The following is a 21,017-nucleotide window of genomic DNA, read 5'->3' as shown; positions in this document are numbered from 1 at the left end:
CGGGGCATGGTATAGCAAGGAGTTTGGAAGTGAATTTTCTGTACTGGAGTCAGGGAAAGGGTCCATCTCCTCCTGACTCTTGTAGTTAGTTTGATGGATGGAAATTACAAAATTGCCTGTCTCTGTGCATTGTTTTGCCTCTCAGAAGTTGTCCTTCCTACCATGTCCCTGCTAGGAATAGATCTACTCTGCAGTGCATGAGTATCTGAGGGAAAGAGGGAGGGGAAAGGACATAGGCAGCCTGAAAAGAATTGCAAGGATTTGGGATGAGCAAGGACTGGGAAGAGCTTGGACAAACCCTGCTGTCATAGGAATGATCCAGGTAAACTCAAGGGAGGGCTTAGCCTGGATTTTCTCACCCAAGATCAGACTGTGTGTAGAAGAGAGACTCCAGGCTACATTTTGTTAGCTTTTGTCACACAGAGCATGAGCCTGAGAGGCACTAGAACAGATATTTCTCACCCAAATCCTAGGCTCTTTCTGGGACGCCTTTCACCAACCAAGTGCATATTTATATTTCTCTTACTTATATTGGAGATACTGACAAGACAAGGGACCATATTCTGACTTCTCCTCCTACCTCTGGACACAACCCTGCCTCCTTGCATTGAACCCAAAGCAAGAGTGAATGTGTGTGTGAGCATATGTACTCTAGAGCAGCAGGCAGCGAACTCACCCTGTATCACACCAGCAACAAAACGATTCAACACAGGAGACATTTGCAGACACAAGCAGAAGAAAACCTTCATGTTTCTTCTCCAGGGTAAGCACGTGCTTCAACTCTGAGATACACTCCCTGCCTCTTGAAATTAATTCAGCATTCCTGTGGCTTGGGCAAAAATAACTAGAATGAATAACTAGGCTGTGCTGGCCCTGCTGCAGATTGCCGGGTAGATACAGCCCTCTGCAGGAAGGAAAAATGCAAGAGACTGAGGCAGCACCAGTGCTTGCTAGAAGAGATCCAAAAGGTGACAGAGGAAACAGCAATAGCTTACCACGTCCTTTAACCCTGCAGGTGTAATTGCCTCTGGAGCCCCTGGCATTGGCCTCCGTGCTGTTCCCAGTTTGCAGGGCTACAGCTCCCTGCACCTTTACTCCTCCGTCCCACACTGCCCGGCTTGTGCCAGCGCTCAGCCCACCTGCATTTCGGGTGCAGTGCAGAGCTGCGGTGGTGCCCAGGCTGCTTGGCTAGGCACAGGAACATGACACTTATCTCACTTCCTCTGCTTTTATCACTATCATATTACGCTGAGTTTTGGTTTGTTTCAGGCACTTTTATTTCTTTCTTTACACAAGAGACAAAAAAAACCCCCCAGACTCCAGATGACCAGTCTGAAGGTGGGAATGTCTGTGTGTGTGTGTGTATGCACTTGCACTTGTGTGTGTGGTGTGTATGCACCTCCAGTTTTTCATGTCTTCTGGCTGCAGGCTTTTCAGATACACAGCCCAGGCCTCTGGGGCAGCACAAGGAAACAACCTCTGTTGGGGAGCCATCAGCCAGGAGGAGAGCTAGTGTTTGGATTACTTCCCTAGGGGGTCCCTGGGTCTCAAAACAGAGAGACAAAAGACTTAGAGCTATTTCCCTGGTCCCACAGCCTCTCTACACTCATTTACCCCTTATCTCTCTATCCAACATCTTTAATGTTTTAAAACCTATGACTCAGTTACAGAGCAGGGACCTCCCAGGATTACAGCCCTCTCAGCTATAGGAAGAGGTAGGGAAGGCTCTCTTCCAGACAGGGGGCTTCTTATCTTCCCTTGGCCTCTGGTTTCACAGTGAGATCTTAGTATCAGTGGCCCCGTCTCCACAACCAGTACACATCTCTGTTCATGGAAGAGAAACCATTGGTGCTTTTTCTGCTCTGCAACTGACTGAACCATGCTCCGAGAGCATCTACACGGTTCCTCACAGCAAAATACCCAGGCCTGGTTTGATGGCAGGAGAGGCATTCTGGAGACATTCTTGTCTCCTCTCACATCCCGTCTTACATGCCTGGGGCTATATGGGAAAATCCAAAGACCAGTTGCTGTTGAGCCTTTAAGTTTGGACATAAGAAACGCCATGCCCATGGTTCTGACAGTTCTCAGTGGATTGCACACTGTGCCTCTGCCTTCAGTTTGGAAAGGGAAGAAGCAAATCTGGCAAGTTGTCCTGTCAGTCATCTTCCTGCCAAGTGGGAGGCAGAGGGAACCAATGCTCCCAAATTTCTTCACTGGAGGAGCCCAGTGTGGGAGGGAAGCTGTCCAACAACTACATCTTCCTGCTGCCAGTGCCCAGGTCAGGGCTCAGTTTTTGTTGGCAATCTTTTTCTTACGGGCAGAGACCAGATCATAGAAAGGATCCTGTGTGATACTGGTCCTGGAAATAAGAGGAAATGGGAACAAAAGTAAGAGATTTAATGCTGGAGAACAGCAAAGGCAACTTAACTGAACTTGCACAGAGATACCTCTCACCAAAATATAGGACTGGAGATCTGCATACCCACAGCAGAGAATTTAGCTGTGGCTAGAGATTCTCCAGAAAAGACCCTGAAACTCTGAAATCAAGAGGTACTACAGTTGGTAGACTGCAAACATTTTCTTCCACCCCCTTTTTCAAGCTGTGGTGGCTGAATAAACTGCACAACAATTTGTCCCCGGGACTGATCAAAGGCAAGCTCAGGCCTCCAGTTCTGGTTTTCTCACCTTATTGCCTCAATCCATTCATCACGTTCTGCTGGTGTGACTGCTGAGATCTTATAGGACTGATGCTTGCCTTCAACCACTTTCCCATCCGCATCTGTTTTGCAGGCTTTGATCTTCTGCCCTTTGCAGTTAGGATTGAAGAGCTCAAAGCAGTTCTGTGAGAAAGGGAATGAAATGGAGCAGTAGGGGAGGGCAGGTGGACCAAGGAGACTATGCTGCCTTCAACTATGGTTGACAGGCTCAGAGACCTTCCGAAGGGAAGGAGAGCATTCTGTCTCTGAAGTGCAGAAGAGCCTTTCCTTCCCCACCCCAAGAACCCCCCTATAAGTTAGATCTCCAGGCCACCCCTCTTAGGTAAATACACCCCTCCTGTGAAGGGCTGGACACTAAAACAGGCTTTATAGATAGACCATCAACAGTTATCAGAAAACACCTTTTGGGATCTGTCACTCTGCTCCATAATGAAAATTTCTCCCCCTTTTAAGTAGATGCGTCCTCTTTTCTGCCTGCCAGCACACAGACAGAAGGCACTTTTCCCAGAGCCATACATGACACATAAAAGAGTGGGTATGAACAAAAGATGCACAGACAAAGAGTGTCACTTCCTGGGCAAGTTTCCTAGCACCACAGCACTGTCTGGTCTGTATGTTCTGTAACTCATTATGGAGAATCCCAGGGAGAGAAACTGAACCCACATCTCCTGGTGCAAAATGAGGAGGGAGTCAGCTGTGTGCCCCCCTAAACACACACACACACACACACGAAAACATACAATACAGCCAGCCAAAGGACAGCTCTCTGTTCACACCAGATCTTCCCTGGTAAAATACAATCATGTTTAGATACTGTCATGTTTAGATGGGGGCACAAGGCAATTTGGAATGGCAGCTGCCCTCTGAAAAGCATGGTAAAAGTAGGAGGTGGGCACCCTTTCTTCCCTCTGACCACCTGAGAACCTGCACTGACAGAGTATCAAGCAATGGATGCTTACTGGCTTTTTAGGATCATCCACCTTCCGGACTGATAGATTCTCCAGGGGGATAATGCCCAGAGGCTCTTTGTCCTGAAGGCAAGGAAACATGAATTAACACCCAACATGTTCCCCACAGCTACACTATTTAGAGCCTCTCTGATTTCCCAGACATGTACCTTAGTGGGGGTGACAAGTGCAGTGTGTGCCTGGGGAAACCCCCTCCATTTACACAATAGGAAGCTTAGTTTACAGGAGATCACAGCAACAGCTGCAGTGTCCAGCCTCTCTCCTCCTCAAGACCAGAGGTAAGGAAACAGCATAGCAGAGAAGAGAGGTCTGGCTGGCAGCACAGGGTAGAAGGGAAGAGTTGCCCCCCACCCTCTGCTTCTTCCTGGCCCCTCAGAGGCTCATAACCACCCACCACACAATTTCCCCACTGGGAGTTAAGCCTTTACCGTGGTATACTCAAAGTAGTACAGGCAATTATCAGTCAGAATGAACCAACGGCGTTTCCAGGTTTTCACACGTCCTCCTAAAGGCAGTAAGTCAAAGGCCATTAGTCACACATCTTGCCGTCCTGCCCACCCCACTGCACCCCTCCAAGCTCCAGTCCTGCACACACAGCCATACCCTCCCAGCTCTCCCTGTAGATCAGCCCCAGGGAGGCAACCGTGGTGCTCACTGCTGATGTGATGCCATAGGGTGGACACGCACACACAGGGAGCCAGTTTTGCTCTGATGGGGCTGGGAATGGGGAGGGTGAGGGCTATCTTTCCGCGACCCGTTTCGAGCAGACAGAGCCTGCCAGGAGCTGGGAGGAGAGGGCAGGCAGCTGCTTTCAACAGCAGGTGTCAGCCTCACCCCACCGCAGCAGAGGGGAGGGAAGGACCGCATTGATGCTGGTGCGCTCCCGAGGGAGATGTGTGGTGGGAGGCAGGCAAGTGGGGAATTCGGAGGAGCTAGAGGAATCCTCACCCTTACCTAGTTTCAGGAGCCAGCCCTCACGGCTAGGGTTGAAGAAAGTATGTGTGAGGTCATTCCCGTCATCCTCTGGAATGGAGAATGGCTCATTCTTTATGCTCTCAAACAGATTCTGCCCCAGAACGTTGGAAGCGGAAAGAGAGAGGGAAAGAGAAAGAAAGATTTCTGACAAAGCTAGTACACAACTCTCCTAAGTCCATCTGGTTCATCACTCTGTGCCCACAGGGGAGGGCAGGTGAATGGGCAGGGGAGCACTGGGGCTACAACAGTCCTCAGTCTACATCTCACAGCATCTCAAGGGGGCTTACCAGCTCTTTTCTGCATCCTGTGTCAAAAAAAAGGCACCCAGTTTGGGAAGTCACAGGCACAAAAGTGTGCATCCTTACCAAGAGAGGCCTCAGTGACTAAACCCAGCGTGTCACACAAGTGCCACTGTGGGTAGTACTGTGGCACTGGGGGGGACACGACACGACATGACAGAGACTGCAGCCCCATTTAGGCTCTGGACTGGTGGTGCCAAACACTGTTGAGAACTTGTATGTAGAGACCAACACACACACTTACATGTCCACAAGGAGGCACATTTCATAGAACCAAGGCTTTTGCACTGAGGCACACAAAGGGTGGCTGACATTCATAACAGCAGAGTGACAGGGAGGCAGGTTACTAGCTTTCAAGGGATACAAAAATGTTGCTCACATCATTGGACTTGCCATCATTTATTACACAAATTCCAAGCCAAGAAAAAAAACAAACCTACAGGCTCCTGAAACTTCCCTCAAATTTCGGGAAAGAAATGACACACTGGAGAAAAATCTAAAGCCTTTACCCTGAGGGGATGCTGCTCAGCAAACCCAAGTGTGGGATGTAGGCAGCCTCTTTGACACAAGACACAAGCTGTTTTCCCCAGGTTGGTTGGGTAAAATTAAACACATGTAGGCAGGCTGCCCACCTCTACCTGGCTTCATAGGGCAGGTCTGATGCCTGCTGAGCCTTTGGGAAAACGATAGCTTCAGCTTTGTTGATGGATGCATCCCCTGACTCTGTCTCCCCTGCTCTGAATCTTCATACTCTGGGATCAGAGACACATGAACCTGCTGAGAGCTTTACAGATGCTGGAAGAGATGCTGGAAGAGATCCTGACACTCGTTTGGTGCTTGTTAGTTCTACTCACTCAAAGGCATATCTTGGGGTAAGAGAGGTCAGGCACTGGTGTCCTGACTGATGTGAATGAACACTGGGGTCAGCTGAGACATTTAGGTATGAACAACGGAAAGGGATTCATAATCTGGGCCAGGGTGACATTGCCTGACACACAGAGAGACACGCAAGAAACAAGACAGTCCTCCTGGGGGCTAGGACTTTCAAAGCTGGCCAAAAGAGTCAGGCACCCAACTACCTCCCACAGATGTGGGTGCCCCGTTCACACAACCTTATACCTATGTGACACACAGACACCCACAGCTCATGCCTTCCTCTCTCACACAGTTATAATACCTGTTCCAGTCTCACACGGACACACTTAAAAGCACAAACTTTCTTAAACCAATACTACTATTCCCTGAAAGCCTCCAGCCCTGTCTCTCTTGGTCCATGTCCTCACCAACAAGCACATATGCAGCACCTCTCCAAAGCAGTTTCCACATTTTCCAGCTTTGCTTTTCTACATACTGCCCTCTTTCCTCATGTAGCCCTTCCCCTTGTATGGCAGAAGGTCAACAGACCTGTATTACACCGAGACCTGTGGACCTTTGCTTTTTGGTGGACCCCAAGCCAGAGGGGAAAAGAGGGACTGATGAGAAAATGGCAGGTCTTCTTACCTTTAAGAGCTCTTCTGGCAGGTCCCCCCCCATTGTCAATGCCTCTGTTGATGGATACAAATGTTTCAAAGGGGGGTTTGTCTTTCACATTGGGGTTGTGCAGACTGGTGTTGAGCATGATGATAGAGAAGGAGAGTATATAACAGGTATCTGGCAATGAGAAAGAAAACCAGGATAAGTGACGTGTTAGAGGGCAGATCAATCCATATCCTTACAGGTGGCTTGGTTTCCAGGCAGCAGAGAACAGTGTCATCCTCTCAGCTGTAGGAGGGAAAGGGAGATATTCTCTCTGCTAGGAGAAAGAGGGACAAGGGTTGATCTCCTGTGATGGAGGTGATGCCATCCTCTCAGGGTAATGGGGCAAGCTGGGTAGACCTGGTCTGATAATGGCTCTGCCAGCAGGAAAGTTTCTATGACCTATGTCTGCCAGTGCCATCCTTGCTGCAATGAGGTATAGGGGCTGGCAGCACTTCTCAAGTCCATTGCCTGTGGGGATGGACTGCAGCATAGTAGCAAAAGGAGAGCTGAAGACCCTCAGACTATTCAAAAGCTTCACAAAAGCTTCACAGGGGCTCAGCTGCCTCCTTCAGCTTAAGGGGAAACATCTGCACTTCCAAGTGATGTCCTCTGTGCTTTGTGAATGGAAAAGGAAGGCTCCTCTCCCTAGCAAACAGCAGTGCTCAGCTTGAAAGCCTGTCTTCTCCCTGTAACTACCTGTGGACTGGAACACTCCTGGATTACACTTGCAGTACCAGCTGGCAAAGGCCTCCATCATCCGGTCAATCTTCTGCGCTTCTCCAGGCAGGCGGAAGCTCCATAGGAACTGCCTATCAGGACCAGCATGCCAGAGAGTTAGTCAGATTGAGTGCAAGGGACATTTATCCTTTCCCTCAAACCATGGGACACCATGAAAATAAAAGTCATCCCATCACACTGGAGAGACAACTCAGCGCATGAAGCAGGAGCTCTGCTCCTGTCTCAAAAAATTGCCTGGGCTCATAAACCTCAAACACCCTAAACCCAGAAAGCATAACTGAGCAACATGGAAACCATGGCTCCTCTTCCCTAATGAGTGCCCTGAAAAGCAGCAGAGACCTCAAGAGAAAGAGCCCTGCCAGAAGGCTGGACTATAAGAGAACAGAGTGCCCTAAGAGAGACTCACTTTGTCCCTGACATAATGGGCACTGTGGACAGACATATTTTTTGGTGCAAAAAATAACTTGCCCCACTCCCCAGTCATTGAAGCCCACTTTGCTTTTCCCGTCTTTTCTCTCTGCGTGTGGCCAGTCCAGTCGAGGGACCACGGAAGAGTTCCCCCAGGAAGAGATGTTAACATCTCACAGAGCAACAGTCTTGGAGTCAACACATGCAGCAGGGCCTTGGGAAGCCCCATCTCAGCCCAGCAGGGCTACACAACCTTCCTGGGTGGAAAGACCCAGAGACTGAGCCGGCTTCTGCTCCATCACCTGTGTCCTGCATACTTACTCACCTCAGTGCCTGCACCAGGTTGAGGTTGGCAAACTGGTGACACGCCACAAAAGCTTGGAGGATCTGAATGTTTGTGGGGTCCCTGGGAGAGGGTAGAAGGAAAAAAGTCAGAAAAGAACCTTTACCCTACTCAGTTTGGATGCCCTTTCATGTGACAACATGCAACCTGAGTCCATCCCAGCCTCCACTTCCTATGTGACCAAGAAGAAGCCAAGATGTACATTCTAGTCTGGGAATACTGACTCCATTACGGGCAGGAGGAAAAGTAGCCCATGCAGCCAGCCTTGGCCACAGTCCAAAGGCCCCCCGCCCCGGGTGTACTGACCACCTAGCCCACTGCAGTTTGAGGTATCTTCAGTCTTGGCACCTGACTGAAGTCTGCCAGGGATCATCTAAAATGGTAGTTGAGAGGGGCCAGGCAGGACAGGGCCTCCTCATCCAGGCTGAGTTGCTCACCTCCCACCCAGGTAGTCCCCAATGGCTGTCTTGTTCAGGCCTTCACCATTGTGGAGGAATTTGGCAATCTCCTGCAGGTTTGAGGACAATACCTTGTGCTCAATCAGGTACTGGATCCCCTGGGGGAGGAGAAGTGAGACAGTGAAGTAAGACAGCTCTGTGGGCTGATGAGAAAGTAGGACTCAAACACCCTGATATCAGCCTTCCTTGGCTTTGATGATGTTGCCTCCTCTGTTACTCCCCAGATCTTTTATGGAAGAACCCAGCCATGTTCCCACCTGTATTCCTCTTCATTCACCGTGGTGGGTCAGTCCCACTTCCATTTTATCCCTAGATTTGGATAAATGTTTCACTGGGATGGAAAAATCAACCAAACAAAAAAAGGCAATGTAGGCTAAAAGTCCAAAAAGGCAAAGTCAAAATAGGTCATGTTAACATTTTCAGTCAAAATATCTTACTGTTCTCCTAAATGTCTTTTTTTTTTTTCTGAATTAACTTGACTTAAAAAAAAAAAATATGTTTGTTTAAAAGGAGACATAATAAAAAAAAATGTACTTGGACAGAAATATGGCCTTGAGATAAAATTACTTTTTCCTAAGTTTTCTTCTATGCCACAGAACAGAGAAGTCTGCAATCTCCTCAGATCCACCCTGCTCTGCCAGTAAGGATGGAATACATTTTGTAAGAAATATAAAGGGTCTGAGCTGGGCTGCACAAAGAGTCAACATCCTATTTTAGAGGGAATTCCATGATTTTCAAAGTCACAGAAAGTTAAGGTTTTTTTAAGATTCTTAATAATATCTAAAACCACTGCAAGTTTCCAGACCACATTGCAAGTCTCCTCACAAAATACAATAAAGAAATGAAAATTGGTTTAGATCCATCAAAATGTTCTACTTCAGCAGAACCAATTCACTTTGCCTTGTAATATATAAGAAACTATTTCTAAAATGCCCCAAAGAAAAAGCAGTTTCAAAAGAAGAAATTGAAATGTTTGTGAGATTTTTCCCCACTATTTTCTTTTCTTTATCCCCAGATGGAATTGGAAGATCAATTTAATTTTGCAAAGCATTGCAGTGATGATGTAGCTCCATTTTCTAGAAGAAAACGTTTCTCCCTGAAGGTTTCATTCAGCCAGATTCCTAATGCTTACCTCCTCTAGTCTCAGGAACTTGCCCTGAGATCTTGGAGGTAGGAACTCATTTAAAGTATCAGCATTGCATGGATGAAGTGCAACCTTAGCAATGAGGTGCGAAGAAAGTTCCTTGCATTGCAACGCCACTCAGCCTATGGCATGTAGCAAAAGGGAAGCAATAAACAGAGATCTGCATAATATATGCACGTAGTATAACATTTCAACCAGGTTGATCAGCATTGAACTACTAAAGCTAAACTGGTTTGGAGTCAGAACAAGCTCAGGTATTTCCACAGAATATGTATATATTATATATGTAGATATACATAATATGTATATCCACACAGCATGGCACAGTGCCACAGACAGAAAAGCCTCTGGGGTCCCAAAAAAAAGGTCAGACAAAACCACAAAATGAAGCCTGCTCTCACGCAGGCTGTAAGCACTGATATTACTGTTCTGAGACAGCTTCCACTGGCAGAGGGATGTCCAGGGGACCGGCAAGCACTCCAGCTGTGGTGTGGGCACTGGGGAAGGCATCCTGAGGGTCTCAGGAGGGCAGAGGAGGAGACATGAGATGTTGTCACTCAGACCAGCAGCCACCCACGATACTAGCTGGGGTGGGTAGCTGGCAAGCAATCATTGAAGCTTGTGGTTTTCCTTACAGAGCTCAAAAAATGGTGCACCAGTGAGGAGGAAGCAAGACAAAGCTGTCTTTCTCACATCTTCTCTGCTTAATCATAATGATTTTAGAGCTTTCTGCAGAGGGCTGAAAGCTATGGAGTTTGGACCACACTGGTCAGAGCCCCAGAAAGTAGAAAACCTGGATTCACACCACAGTCCAACCAATACTATCAAAACAAAAACTACTTCCAAAAGTACAGAGGCAGTTTGTCTTCTGTTCTGAATTAGCTAAGCAATTTGACATTGAAAACTTCTCACCTTCTTACTTCATCCTCCTCCTTTACACTATGGCCAATTCTTAGCCTCTCACAGGCAAGAAGATCTGGGCTGGAGGAGATTTGGCTCTTCTGACACATTGGCAGTGTTAAACTGTTCTCCCTTTATTTCCCTTAGTTTTGGGCTGTACCTGATGGGGTGGCCTATAGGCACGTGATGGGGAGATGCAACACAGCTTGATCATATCAGGGGACCTTATTCAGGGACAGGGTGGAGGGTGCTACTAATTGGAGCCTTAATGAGGTAGAAAATTAGCCCCCCAGTACCATGCCATATGTAGTCCCTTTGACATTGGTGACTGCAAGTGGACCAGTAGCCAACAGGAGATCTTTCTCCTCGTAAGTGGAATGAGCAAATCCTACCTTCGCAGGGTCCACGTTGAATTTCTTCCGGCCCAGGGACAGAAGTTTATCCTTCTGTGATAGTTTGCTGCAAACACAAAGAAGGAGGAAAGTCAAGCTTAGAAAAAAGGTCCATGTTTCAATTCACTCACAAGGTAACTTACATGTCTCAAGGACAGTTGTCTGACTATTCAGGAATAAAGAGAAATCTTAGAGGAGGGAAGGGTATTCCTGTTCTCATTTCCCTGTCCTTGGTGTGATGCAAATTCCATAGATGTTTCTGTTTTCTCAACTTCAAGAGAGAGACTTTGTAAACAAATGAATACTCATCTTGTCCCACTTGCCTGGTCTGCTCCCCAGGATTACTGTCTGCCTCTTGCCTCTCCTTTGCATTTTGGAAGCACTCAATCTCCGCAAACACTTCAGCAATCTCTTCTTTCAGCTTCTGCAAACGAAATATGAGGATGAAGGGGATGGAGTGGAAAACAGCAGACGCATACAGAGCAAGTCTTAGTTCTTCCCTCAGTCATAGGAAAAGGACAGGTCAGATGATCACAACTAGCCAAGGATGTCTATGAAATGGACACTGCTCTAGGGTCACCCTGACGGATTCCAGATGAAAACAATGGGACAGTGGGGCAGAAAGATGTTCCTGTATCTATTGTCAACCAAGACTGGAAAACTAAGCTTAGCCAGCATGGAGAATATCAGAGAACTCAGAATGGTGTTGATTTCAGTTCCTCAAACAATGTCAGATGTGAGGCTCCTTCCATTGTGCCCATTTCCTTCTAGCTTTTACTTTGCATAGCCTTGGTACACATCCACGAAAGAGGAAGTGGAACCAGTAACTGTGAGGTCAATATGAACCTGAAGTGGCCACATTGTGAAACACGGAGTTTTTAACGTACCTATCATTGAAACGCCATTAAGCAGATGCCTGTCTTTAAGTGGAGAAAGAAAGGAGGAGGAGCAAAAGAAGAGTAATCACTGTCAAATTTTAAATCATCAATTGTAGAATTCAGTTCCCTTTAGGTCCATGACAGACCTTGGCCTTCTTGGCTGGATATTCTGTGTTGCCAAGGAAATGAAGATGTCTATATCTCCTTGCTTCCATCCTGTAGTTATGGCCCTCCTCAGAGCCACAGTGCATCACAGCTCTCTTGCAGGAATCACCCAAATTCTTCCTCATGCAAACCAGAATAAGCAGGGGAGGAAGCATTATTCTATGACAGATCTTGCCTCGACAAGGAGTAAGGATGTGGCCAAAGTATGCACCCAGATAGAGAAACTGAAGCTCTCCACTATCCCATAATTTAAAAGGGCTTCTGTTCTGGCCTTCATTCTGTTGTGCCTCATCAGTCTCCAGAGCTGGGAGTGTTCCTTACTAAGCTTTAGTTATTGTGCAAATGTAACAAAGCTGTGACCTTAGCTCCTGAATTTCAAATTATTATCAATTCTGATATTTTATTCACTGCTGTCTTCTGGCAGTGTAACTGGGAAGTCTTGACCCAAGCTCTCCCCTCCTCCCTACTCTCCCACCAGACATCCCCCCAACTCATTGTGTTAAAGGGTTTGCTAGATGCTCTCTGAAGAAATCCACCTGGGAAAATGTCTCTAGTTCCAAACACTCTCACCTAAGCTCATCTTGCTCCATTGGACAATGCATACCCCATTGGTTAATGGCTTTGGGATTTAGAGTAGGGGTCTGTGCAGTCTAGTAGCCTTTTTCTATCCACAGTGGATAAAAAACATGGTATTCCTGTTCAAATATCCTGCCTCCTACAGTGCACGTTGCCTATGCTGAAAACTGAAGAGATAAGAACCACACAGGCAAACTACACGCACATACATTCACAACCTGTTTTGCAAGAAGGGACAAGACACTACTCTGATTTGCAGCAGAGATGGTGACTCTGGAAGCCTAAGAAGTAATAGGTAGTTTTACTTAATCCTTTACTCTACACAAGGAGATATTGCACCTATTCTCCAGGCATCTGGATATCTTTATGTTGTGGGAAAAACAGTGCAAATCCAATGATTCAGTGCAATAAGCTCTCTGAAGTAGGAGACCCCATTCCATGGTGGTGGAGGCAGAACAGAATAGAAAGTGTACAGCACTATGCATGACCACAACATGATATTACTGACTGATTTTGAATCTGTCACTTTCAGACATTTTTGGAGTCTGTGGAGAAATGTTTGGGTCTCCTAAAAGAAAAGGAAAAACAAATTCAACCACAGAAACTTGTGTGGATGGTCCTGCCATCACACACCTCTGAAAGAGACAGGATCCATCATGGAGGACTTGTTAGAGGTCCACAAACCAAACAAAAGTTCAATAAACACAGCGAGATGCAGCAGGTAACTAGGACTGATATGTTATTAGCAGGTAATCAGTAATTAAAAATAATCATAAATGCTGAAGCAGATCCCTGCCAGTATGACTTAGTAAAGTCATACTTATTTCCTTAATCCTAAATATGCAATCCCAGCTCATCATTGCTAATGAGCTGACCAACCTTTCTCAAATATCCCATTAGGGTAGTTGATGACTCCTGCAGCAGAGGGTACCACAGGTTGGATGTACCCTGGTAGCAAATACACCAAGGCCACCTGAAGTTCAGAATTCAAGCTGGATCATGCCAGAGCAAATGTCTCCTGTGCAGGAGCACTTCTGCATGACCTGGACTATTACATGAAAACACTCTTTGATGAAGACAGTTTTGAGAAAGCTAGGGAGACAAGAGGAACAGAATGGTCCTTACCTTAATGTCCTCCAAAAGCTCCTGTCTGTGCTGTCTGATTGTCTCTATTTCAGCCTCTTCAGCCTCACTCAAGTCAGTTGACCCTGAAAGAACAGAGATGCCCATGAGAATATTACTGGGGCCAACATATCACGGGAAAAGCTGCCTTAGCCTCTCAGCCCCTATCCTCTCATAGGGTCATGCTACAGCAACTCTGATTTCTGTGTTTCAGCATCTATGTTCCCTGCTGTTGCAGCCACTGCACCTCAGCTTTGCCCTGCAAATGTTTCTCAGTCCACAGCAAGCAGCACAGACCCATATAACCCTCCTAGCAGCCAGCCACTGCACTGGTAGCTCTCTGATCTAAGTCTGCAGCAACCCACCCCACCTACTCAATGGTTTTGCTCACTGTAAGCACAATGAAGAGGTCTTACCTCTTTGGCATTTTTTATGTCTGTCATCTTTATATATGGAAAAGTGGTGATCTAATACTTCATCTACATCCAAACCTCCCATGAAGAGCCACTGGCTTCATGGACTGATCCACCACAGCTAGAGTCAGAAATGGCTTAAGAGACAGAATCAAGGTTTTTCAGGTCCAAGGGCAGGATCCAGGGGGATGAAAGCCTTGCTGAAGAAGAAGCATCTGTGGGTGGCATTGTTCTGTGGACTACAGACAATACAGAAACACAAGCAGGCTTCCTTGTAATGTACAGGAAGTTAAACAGATACCAGCAGAGCCAAAGCAACCACAAAATGATTCATAAAGGACTTAGAAGAATTGGGGTGACAACACTGCTGCTAAATATAATCCAGGTGAAGCACAAACTCTTCAGCAAGGAGAAAGAGAAGGCTGCAGGCCTAGAGAGGCAAAACAGATGGTGAGCCCCAGGACAAAAATGGGACTCACACAAGGCTGAGAGCACTGGAGCTCCTATAAGGTCACTGCAGAACTTGCAGACAGGGACCTTGCTGCATCTAAACACTGCAAGGCAAAGCTTCTCCAGGAAGCCAGGTCAGGTAACTGGATGCCCTGCTCCTTTGTTTCATAAGCCAAAATCCCCTGGGCCTTCTGTCTTCCTGGAAAAAGGGGAAGTGGCACCAGCTGCCTTGGAAATTCTCTTAGTGTGGATCTCACATGCAAAACAACTGCTATAAATATGACTGGGGATAAAAGGGGAAGGAACGAGCCAAGACAGACAGAAGGAAAAGGGGACAACGGGGACAAGGGCATTCATCTCACACTTCTTTCTTGTCACGGCCATAACAGCTCAGAGAAACCTTCCTTCCCTGATCCTAATCTTTCCCTCATCCTCCTGGCTGGTTGTGTTTCCATGTGCTAAGTCTGTCCTATTAATTTTCTGAGGCTGCAGCCTCTCTCCCATCACTTCTCCCCCTCTTTTCAAGCATTGCATTCTCTGAGGAGAGGCTGCTGAGCCTCTGGGAGGAAAGCACTGGGCAAGGAACCAGCACAAAGCCAGGACTGGGAAGGACCCGCATCCCCTCCACGCTCTGCAAGCAGCCCTCACTAAGAGCTGAAAGAAGCTGACTGCTGAAGCTGGTTGAGAGGAAAACCTGTGGCATCCAGCAGCTTGCAGCAGTCAAATCTGTATGAGGGGAAAACAAACAAGTAAGCAAGCAAGAAAACAAACAAAAAGAAACAACAACAAAAAAAAAAACCCATGCAGTGGCTTTGCTGCTTGTTAGGTGGGTGGCTGACTTCCCCTTGAATGTCAGCTCTGTGCCTGTGAGCAGTGCCTGTGTCTTTCAGTTTACTTTATGTCTCCCACCATTCTGATGTCTGCAGGAGATGAGGCCAGCCTCTCAGCCTCCCCAGCTTTATCTCTTTCACCTCTACAGGGGCTGGTAATTGTGGAATCACTGGGGTGATTCCTGCACAAATTACTACTAAGACCCTTTGTCCTCTCTTTCTACAAAAGCTCTGTAGGACATACCTGATGAACCTCCTCTTCCCCCACCCCACCAGCAAAGTCTGTAGTGTGGCTGATTGCTTTGCTTCAGTTGTTTTGTGTCTGCTGAAGCAGTCTAAAGCATCTCAAAGAGACATGAAGCTCCCAGAGGACACCATCCCACCCACACGACCCCAACCAAGACTGTAAATAACTTAGTCTCCCTTCCTTCTGAACATCTGAAAACCCCAGTTCCCAAGTGATTTACCTGTCCAGTTTGTCAGAATGAGAAAAGTGTGGGAAGGACTGCGTGTGTGGGGAGGACTGCATGTGTGGGGAGGACTGTGTGTGTGGGGAGGGCAGGGGAGAAAAAGCATATGAATCATGGAGAAGGGGAGGGAATCAAGGGGTAAAAGAACAGGTAAGAGTGACATAGTAAGGAGAAAAATTAAGGGATCAAACTTTTAAAGCAATTTAGACTGAGCTGCAGGGAGGGTCCTTGGAAGGTCTCCTAAGTTTTCCTAAACAGCTTAAGTCCCTGATTGCCTTGGCAAATAATTCCAAGGTCAGTGCCTGCACATTACTCCACTTCCCAAACAGAAGGCCTAATGGTCTGCTAAAGGCTGTTTTGAGGCCTTTCATCAATGTTACAGCACACACTGGGGTCTACAGTTAGGGGAAGTGAACCCAAAAGTCTTGTTTGGGGAACTGTCCACAGAAAGGTAGCACAGACAGCAGAGGCAGCTGGGCAAGCAGCAGATGAGATAGTTAGAGTAGGCTGCTTTGCCTTTCCTTCCCTCTCCATGTTGAGAACAAGCTGAACCAGCAGGAGAAGGACACTCCAAGTGAAGAGCCGCCTGGCTCACTCCAGGCACTTGGAATGGCAGAGGGACTTCATCCCTGCACCAGGGACTGAGGAACGGCTTCAGCTTCTTCAAAGTCCTCAGTATAATCAAGTTCCACTTCCCTCTAGGGCTAGGTCAGACACAGATGAAGCATAGCCCTAGTCAGGGTTCTCTGCATAGGGGGAAATTTCACCCCGATGAAGAACATGCCACGAAAACACCCACAGGTTTCAGGGGGATGCCTGTCAGCCAAACCAACGCTGAAGTTTTCCAGTTCAGACACAAGGCATAAAAAACTGGCTGGCGTCCTCGCCAGAGAGGACATGAAGTTCCTGCTTGATGTTTATTTTCAGAGAGAAAATGTTGAAAGGGAAGCACATCAGCATCGCATTTGTAGGGCTTACACTCGCTCTTGAAGTTCTTTTCCCACTCTCAGGGCAGACACAGATAGAAAGACCTGCCAGTTCTTCATGAATTGCCCAGGCTTGTATTTTCAGTGCTGTCACCCAAAACAGAACACAGACTTCAATTTCAGTTGTGGTGACTTATGCCCTCAGCCTCTCCACCTGGAGGCCAGGTCAAAGTTACCCAAAAGTGTGGGTGCAGTGGCCAGCAGAGTACTGTGTTTGCTGTTCCCGTTTCCCATCACAACGGGCTGTGCAGAGCTGCACAGGTGCTAAGTGAAGCTTTCAACGCCAAGCAGAAGTATACAAATAAGAAGATACTTTGGAGCACAGAGGCAAGTGGGAAGTGACTGCCCAGGAAAGCTGGAAGGATGGACTGCAAAAACAGTAGGGCAAGGTTATGAAGAAGGACTGCATCTGTGGCACTGTGACAGACCATCCACGTGTTACCCACCCACAGTATAACAGCAGAGGTTCAGCTGGCCCATTTGCAAGGCAATGTAGGGTTGTGAGTGTGCCTGCTAAAAGGTCTGGGCACCTCCACCCATGGCAACACACAAGCAGAGAAGCCTGATGGGCAACTTCTGCCTGGATGAGGCTGTCTGGTGGAAGAATTTCACCTGAAATCCTTTTCTTTTTTTATATGGCGGCTGTGTCATCTCCAGCACAGACCACCACCTCCCTAGCCAGGTACCAGGCTGGTACCAGTTCCTCAATTCTTTTCAGCCCAATCTGTCTCTGTCATGTAGCCACTCCACAGTTCTCTTCCAGCTCGTGTCAGAAGTTCAACATGGACCTCACACAGGTTTAATTTGCACATTCCAGCTACGAGGGGAAAGGTGTGAAGAAGTATATATGTCACCTTCTGGTCCCCTTATCCCATATGACAACTTAAAGTAATCAGGTTTGCATGTTACACACACGCATGTTACACACACACACGCACAGCCCTGACACAGGTCTCATCTGCATGCAGCTGTGGCAGAGAGGTGCCTGCCAGGACCATTGCATCTCCAGGTAGGAGTGGCTCCCAGAAAATCTGTATGTGCACCTCCGACCTTCAAGAAAATCATGTCACAACCAAGCAACTTTGAACTCATCCGGTGCTCTAAAGCTCACGGGAAAACTGCATCTGGCGGCAACCTTTGCTCCCAGGGTAGACCAGCGTCAAACAAGACCACTTTCCCACATAGCTGTGTAGTAACAGGTTGGGGCTGAGCAAAGACATCAGTTAGAACCAGAACATCTCTTCAGGCATTGCTTGCCTCCAAACTCTGCCTCTAGCCAGAGCTGAGCAAACTTGCATTGTTCCTGAGCAGGACCTCATTGTGCTGTTGCAGCGCATAACTTTTAAAACACAATTAACTCCATAACACGTAACTTGAGTGAATGACTGTGTCAGACCATCAGTTCTAAGAGCCTCAGTTTCTGTGGAAGGCACACTACAAGGCTACCTGCCTCATCCCATCCAGCTTGTCCTGCAGAAGCTTTGCCCACAGCTGCTTTAAGCTCTGGGTGATCTGAAAAGACCTATCTTCACCAACATTCATAGCCAGAGGCTGAAAAGAGCTCAGCTGACATACATGTCACCAATTTCCCTGACAAGCAAGGCTGGTATGTGGTTTGAGCATGCCCTTTCCTTGGCTACCCACCTAGGAGCTAAAAGGTGCAGAACAGTTGAAACTTGGCACTGTTCTTTCCCTTCACTCTGTGCTTCATTTCCTATACGCAGAAGCTTGTGAGGACAGTCAGACACAGCAGGGCCATTGCATGATGATCCCTTTTCTTCCTGGCCCTTGTTCAGCCTATTCCCGTTCAGCTCTCCCTATCTGCTGCCTTTGCACAGACACACACTTCCTCAGCCAGAGGCTAGAAACATTCAGTCTGGCAGTGTGCCTTTCCCTGCTGAATCCCAACTACTTTTTCCATCACCTGCCAAAGTAGTAAATAAAACCTGAGATTTCTCTCAGCTCCTCAGATGTGGCTTATCTGCCCCCACCCACATCTGCCTTTTGCAATTAATTCAGGATCAGGCAGGCCTACCTGCATGTCACTTGGAGTTTGCAGGACCCTAATACAGTAATTTACCTTTAACATGGACATAAAAAAGAGAGGCCCCAGTACCAAAAACCTTGCAAGCATATTGCACTGGGATACCCAGCTGCATGAGAGGCGCTGCAAAGTCAAGCCGGCTCCTGGGGGCTGTATGGAAACACCACCAAGGAGCTTGCAAGCCACGCCAGAGTTGCATGAAGAGAAGCCAAAGCCTATAGGTGCTCATCCCACGTGTCAAATATACTCTTGATACTCCCGAGGCAGTCCCCAGCTCAGCTTAGGATCACCAGCACAAGGGATCACAGCAGCAGACATTCTCAGCACAAAGACCTTTCAGGTCAGTGGGAAAATGTCTCCCAATGTGAAAGGGGTGGCTTGCGGGAGAGCAAGCAAAGAAACCCATGCCTAATGCTGAAGGCTGACAAGCAATTAACTGCACCACCAGGGATCTTCCACCATCTCATTCCTGCAGCCACCAGCCGCAGCATCCACACTAGCTGCTGGGATCTCATGGTGTGCTCTGCCCTGTCAAACTAAGCGCACAGCCCTCACAGAAAACAAGGCAAAAGATGGTCAAGGCTTACCAGCAGGACAAAAGTCCATCCTGAAGAGTGCAATACTTTTCAACAAAAGTGTTGTTCCTCCTTGCCTTCTTCTGCTCATTCAGATCCTTCACAGAACTGAAACAACTTGGAGCCAGTGACCAAGACTGTAGCAGCATTAGGGGGGGCGGGTTGCCCCGTGACTCCGCCCTTCCTCGCCTCGTCCCTCGACCACATCTCTTGAGCTTGCATCAGTGAAGGAAACCGTATATGCATACCGCTGTGAGCTAGCAGGGGCTTCTTGGCTACTTCTGAAATGCAAATCCACAAGTGCATTTCCGTCCCTGCAGCTTTTTGGGGAATCTCTGAGCACATAACTCTGTTTGAGGGAGCAGTTTGAAATGAGCAGTGAGAGGCTGGTAGTACTCTGGGGTTTTGTCTGAGGTACTCGGTGGTGGAGGGGGAGAGGAACTTCTTTATTCAGAAACCCCATCTGTTTCGGGAAGTGGTTTCATTTTAAAGGAAAGATTCTTCCTGTGTTAATTCTGCAGCAGGTGGTGGAGGGATGAATGCTCCAAAATTGAAGGATTGTTATTGGAGGGGAGAAGAGGGTCTTTTTCTTTTCTTCCCTCCCACACTGCCCGCTAAGTGGCTTGTACTTTCAGTCTTGTTCCTTTTTTTTTCCAGTAACAAACTCTTTTTCTTGAAAAGCCTTGTAAGGATGGAGTAAACTGAGGAGGAATGGAGTAATTTCTCAGCTGGTGGGGGAGCTGGCATTAGCAGGACAGTTTTGAAGGAACTTCTGCTGCTCTGTCCACTTGCAAGGCAGAGGAATGTTCTTCCTCCATCCCCTGCACACAGCCCCAGAAGGCTGTACACTTCCCCTTGACTTGTATTGAGTTGCCATGTGATTTATGTGGTAGATCTCTCATGTAGGCAATATGGGAAAAAAGAAGCATGCAGGAGAGCACCATGTCAGATTGAATAAATAGGTCAAGCTAAAATTCAAACCAGGTGTGATGCCCAAACAGGACTTGTGCCTCCTCTAGCAGGACTGAAACTGTAGAGAAATGGCTCGTCTCCATGCACAAACATTTACCTCTGAAGCACTCTATATCCTTACCTCCTGACCTGTTGCTGTCCTTACACAGAAGGCCTTGAGCAGGACAGCAAAACAGGTCCAGGCTTCTGCCTACCATCTTTCAATGACATCTTTCCATAACACCACAAGGTAGAGTTTGCAAGAGCATTGCATGTGTAGAAAAAAAAAAAAAAAAAAGACCCTCAGACTTGGTATGCAGTGGGAGCTAGCATCTATGTACACTTGTTTAGAACAGGTTGAACATCCTTGACTCAGTAGGAAAGGAAGAGCTATTACCTTCCCACATTCCCATTAGCTGAGTCTGGACTGAGATCCTCTGGAGGGAGTAACTGGCCTTTTAAAAGGTTTGATGCAAAAGGTAGGATCTGCCTGAACAGTCTGGCTAAGGTCCATTGATCTAGGGCCATTCAGCCTCACAAAGAAAGACACAGATTGCCCTCCTTTCCTATCAGCCTCTTCCATTTGCTCTAACCTGTGGTTATGCTATAGGTTCAGTGCTGTTACTGAAGATGACAAGCACTCTAATGAACCCCCAGTGAAGAGTGGGAGATATCCCAACCTTAAAGATGTCAAGGG

General features: G+C 47.4%; 1 protein-coding gene across 1 annotated transcript; it reads right to left on the bottom strand.

Annotated features, from left to right (window-relative positions):
- Window positions 1-1,286: 1,286 nt before the first annotated feature.
- Window positions 1,287-19,516, bottom strand: CYTH4 (cytohesin 4). The gene is given in 14 exon segments (XM_040596608.1): window positions 1,287-2,359; window positions 2,686-2,840; window positions 3,677-3,748; window positions 4,114-4,190; window positions 4,640-4,751; window positions 6,460-6,489; window positions 6,491-6,609; window positions 7,174-7,286; window positions 7,949-8,029; window positions 8,404-8,522; window positions 10,861-10,927; window positions 11,184-11,284; window positions 13,605-13,687; window positions 19,382-19,516. Coding segments are annotated over 14 exon segments (1,281 nt in total). The 5' UTR covers window positions 19,461-19,516; the 3' UTR covers window positions 1,287-2,286.
- Window positions 19,517-21,017: the final 1,501 nt, after the last annotated feature.

The sequence above is a fragment of the Falco naumanni genome, chromosome 5 (genome assembly GCF_017639655.2).
Source record: "Falco naumanni isolate bFalNau1 chromosome 5, bFalNau1.pat, whole genome shotgun sequence".
Taxonomy (NCBI): domain Eukaryota; kingdom Metazoa; phylum Chordata; class Aves; order Falconiformes; family Falconidae; genus Falco; species Falco naumanni.
This window is presented reverse-complemented; position numbering and strand designations above follow the sequence as displayed.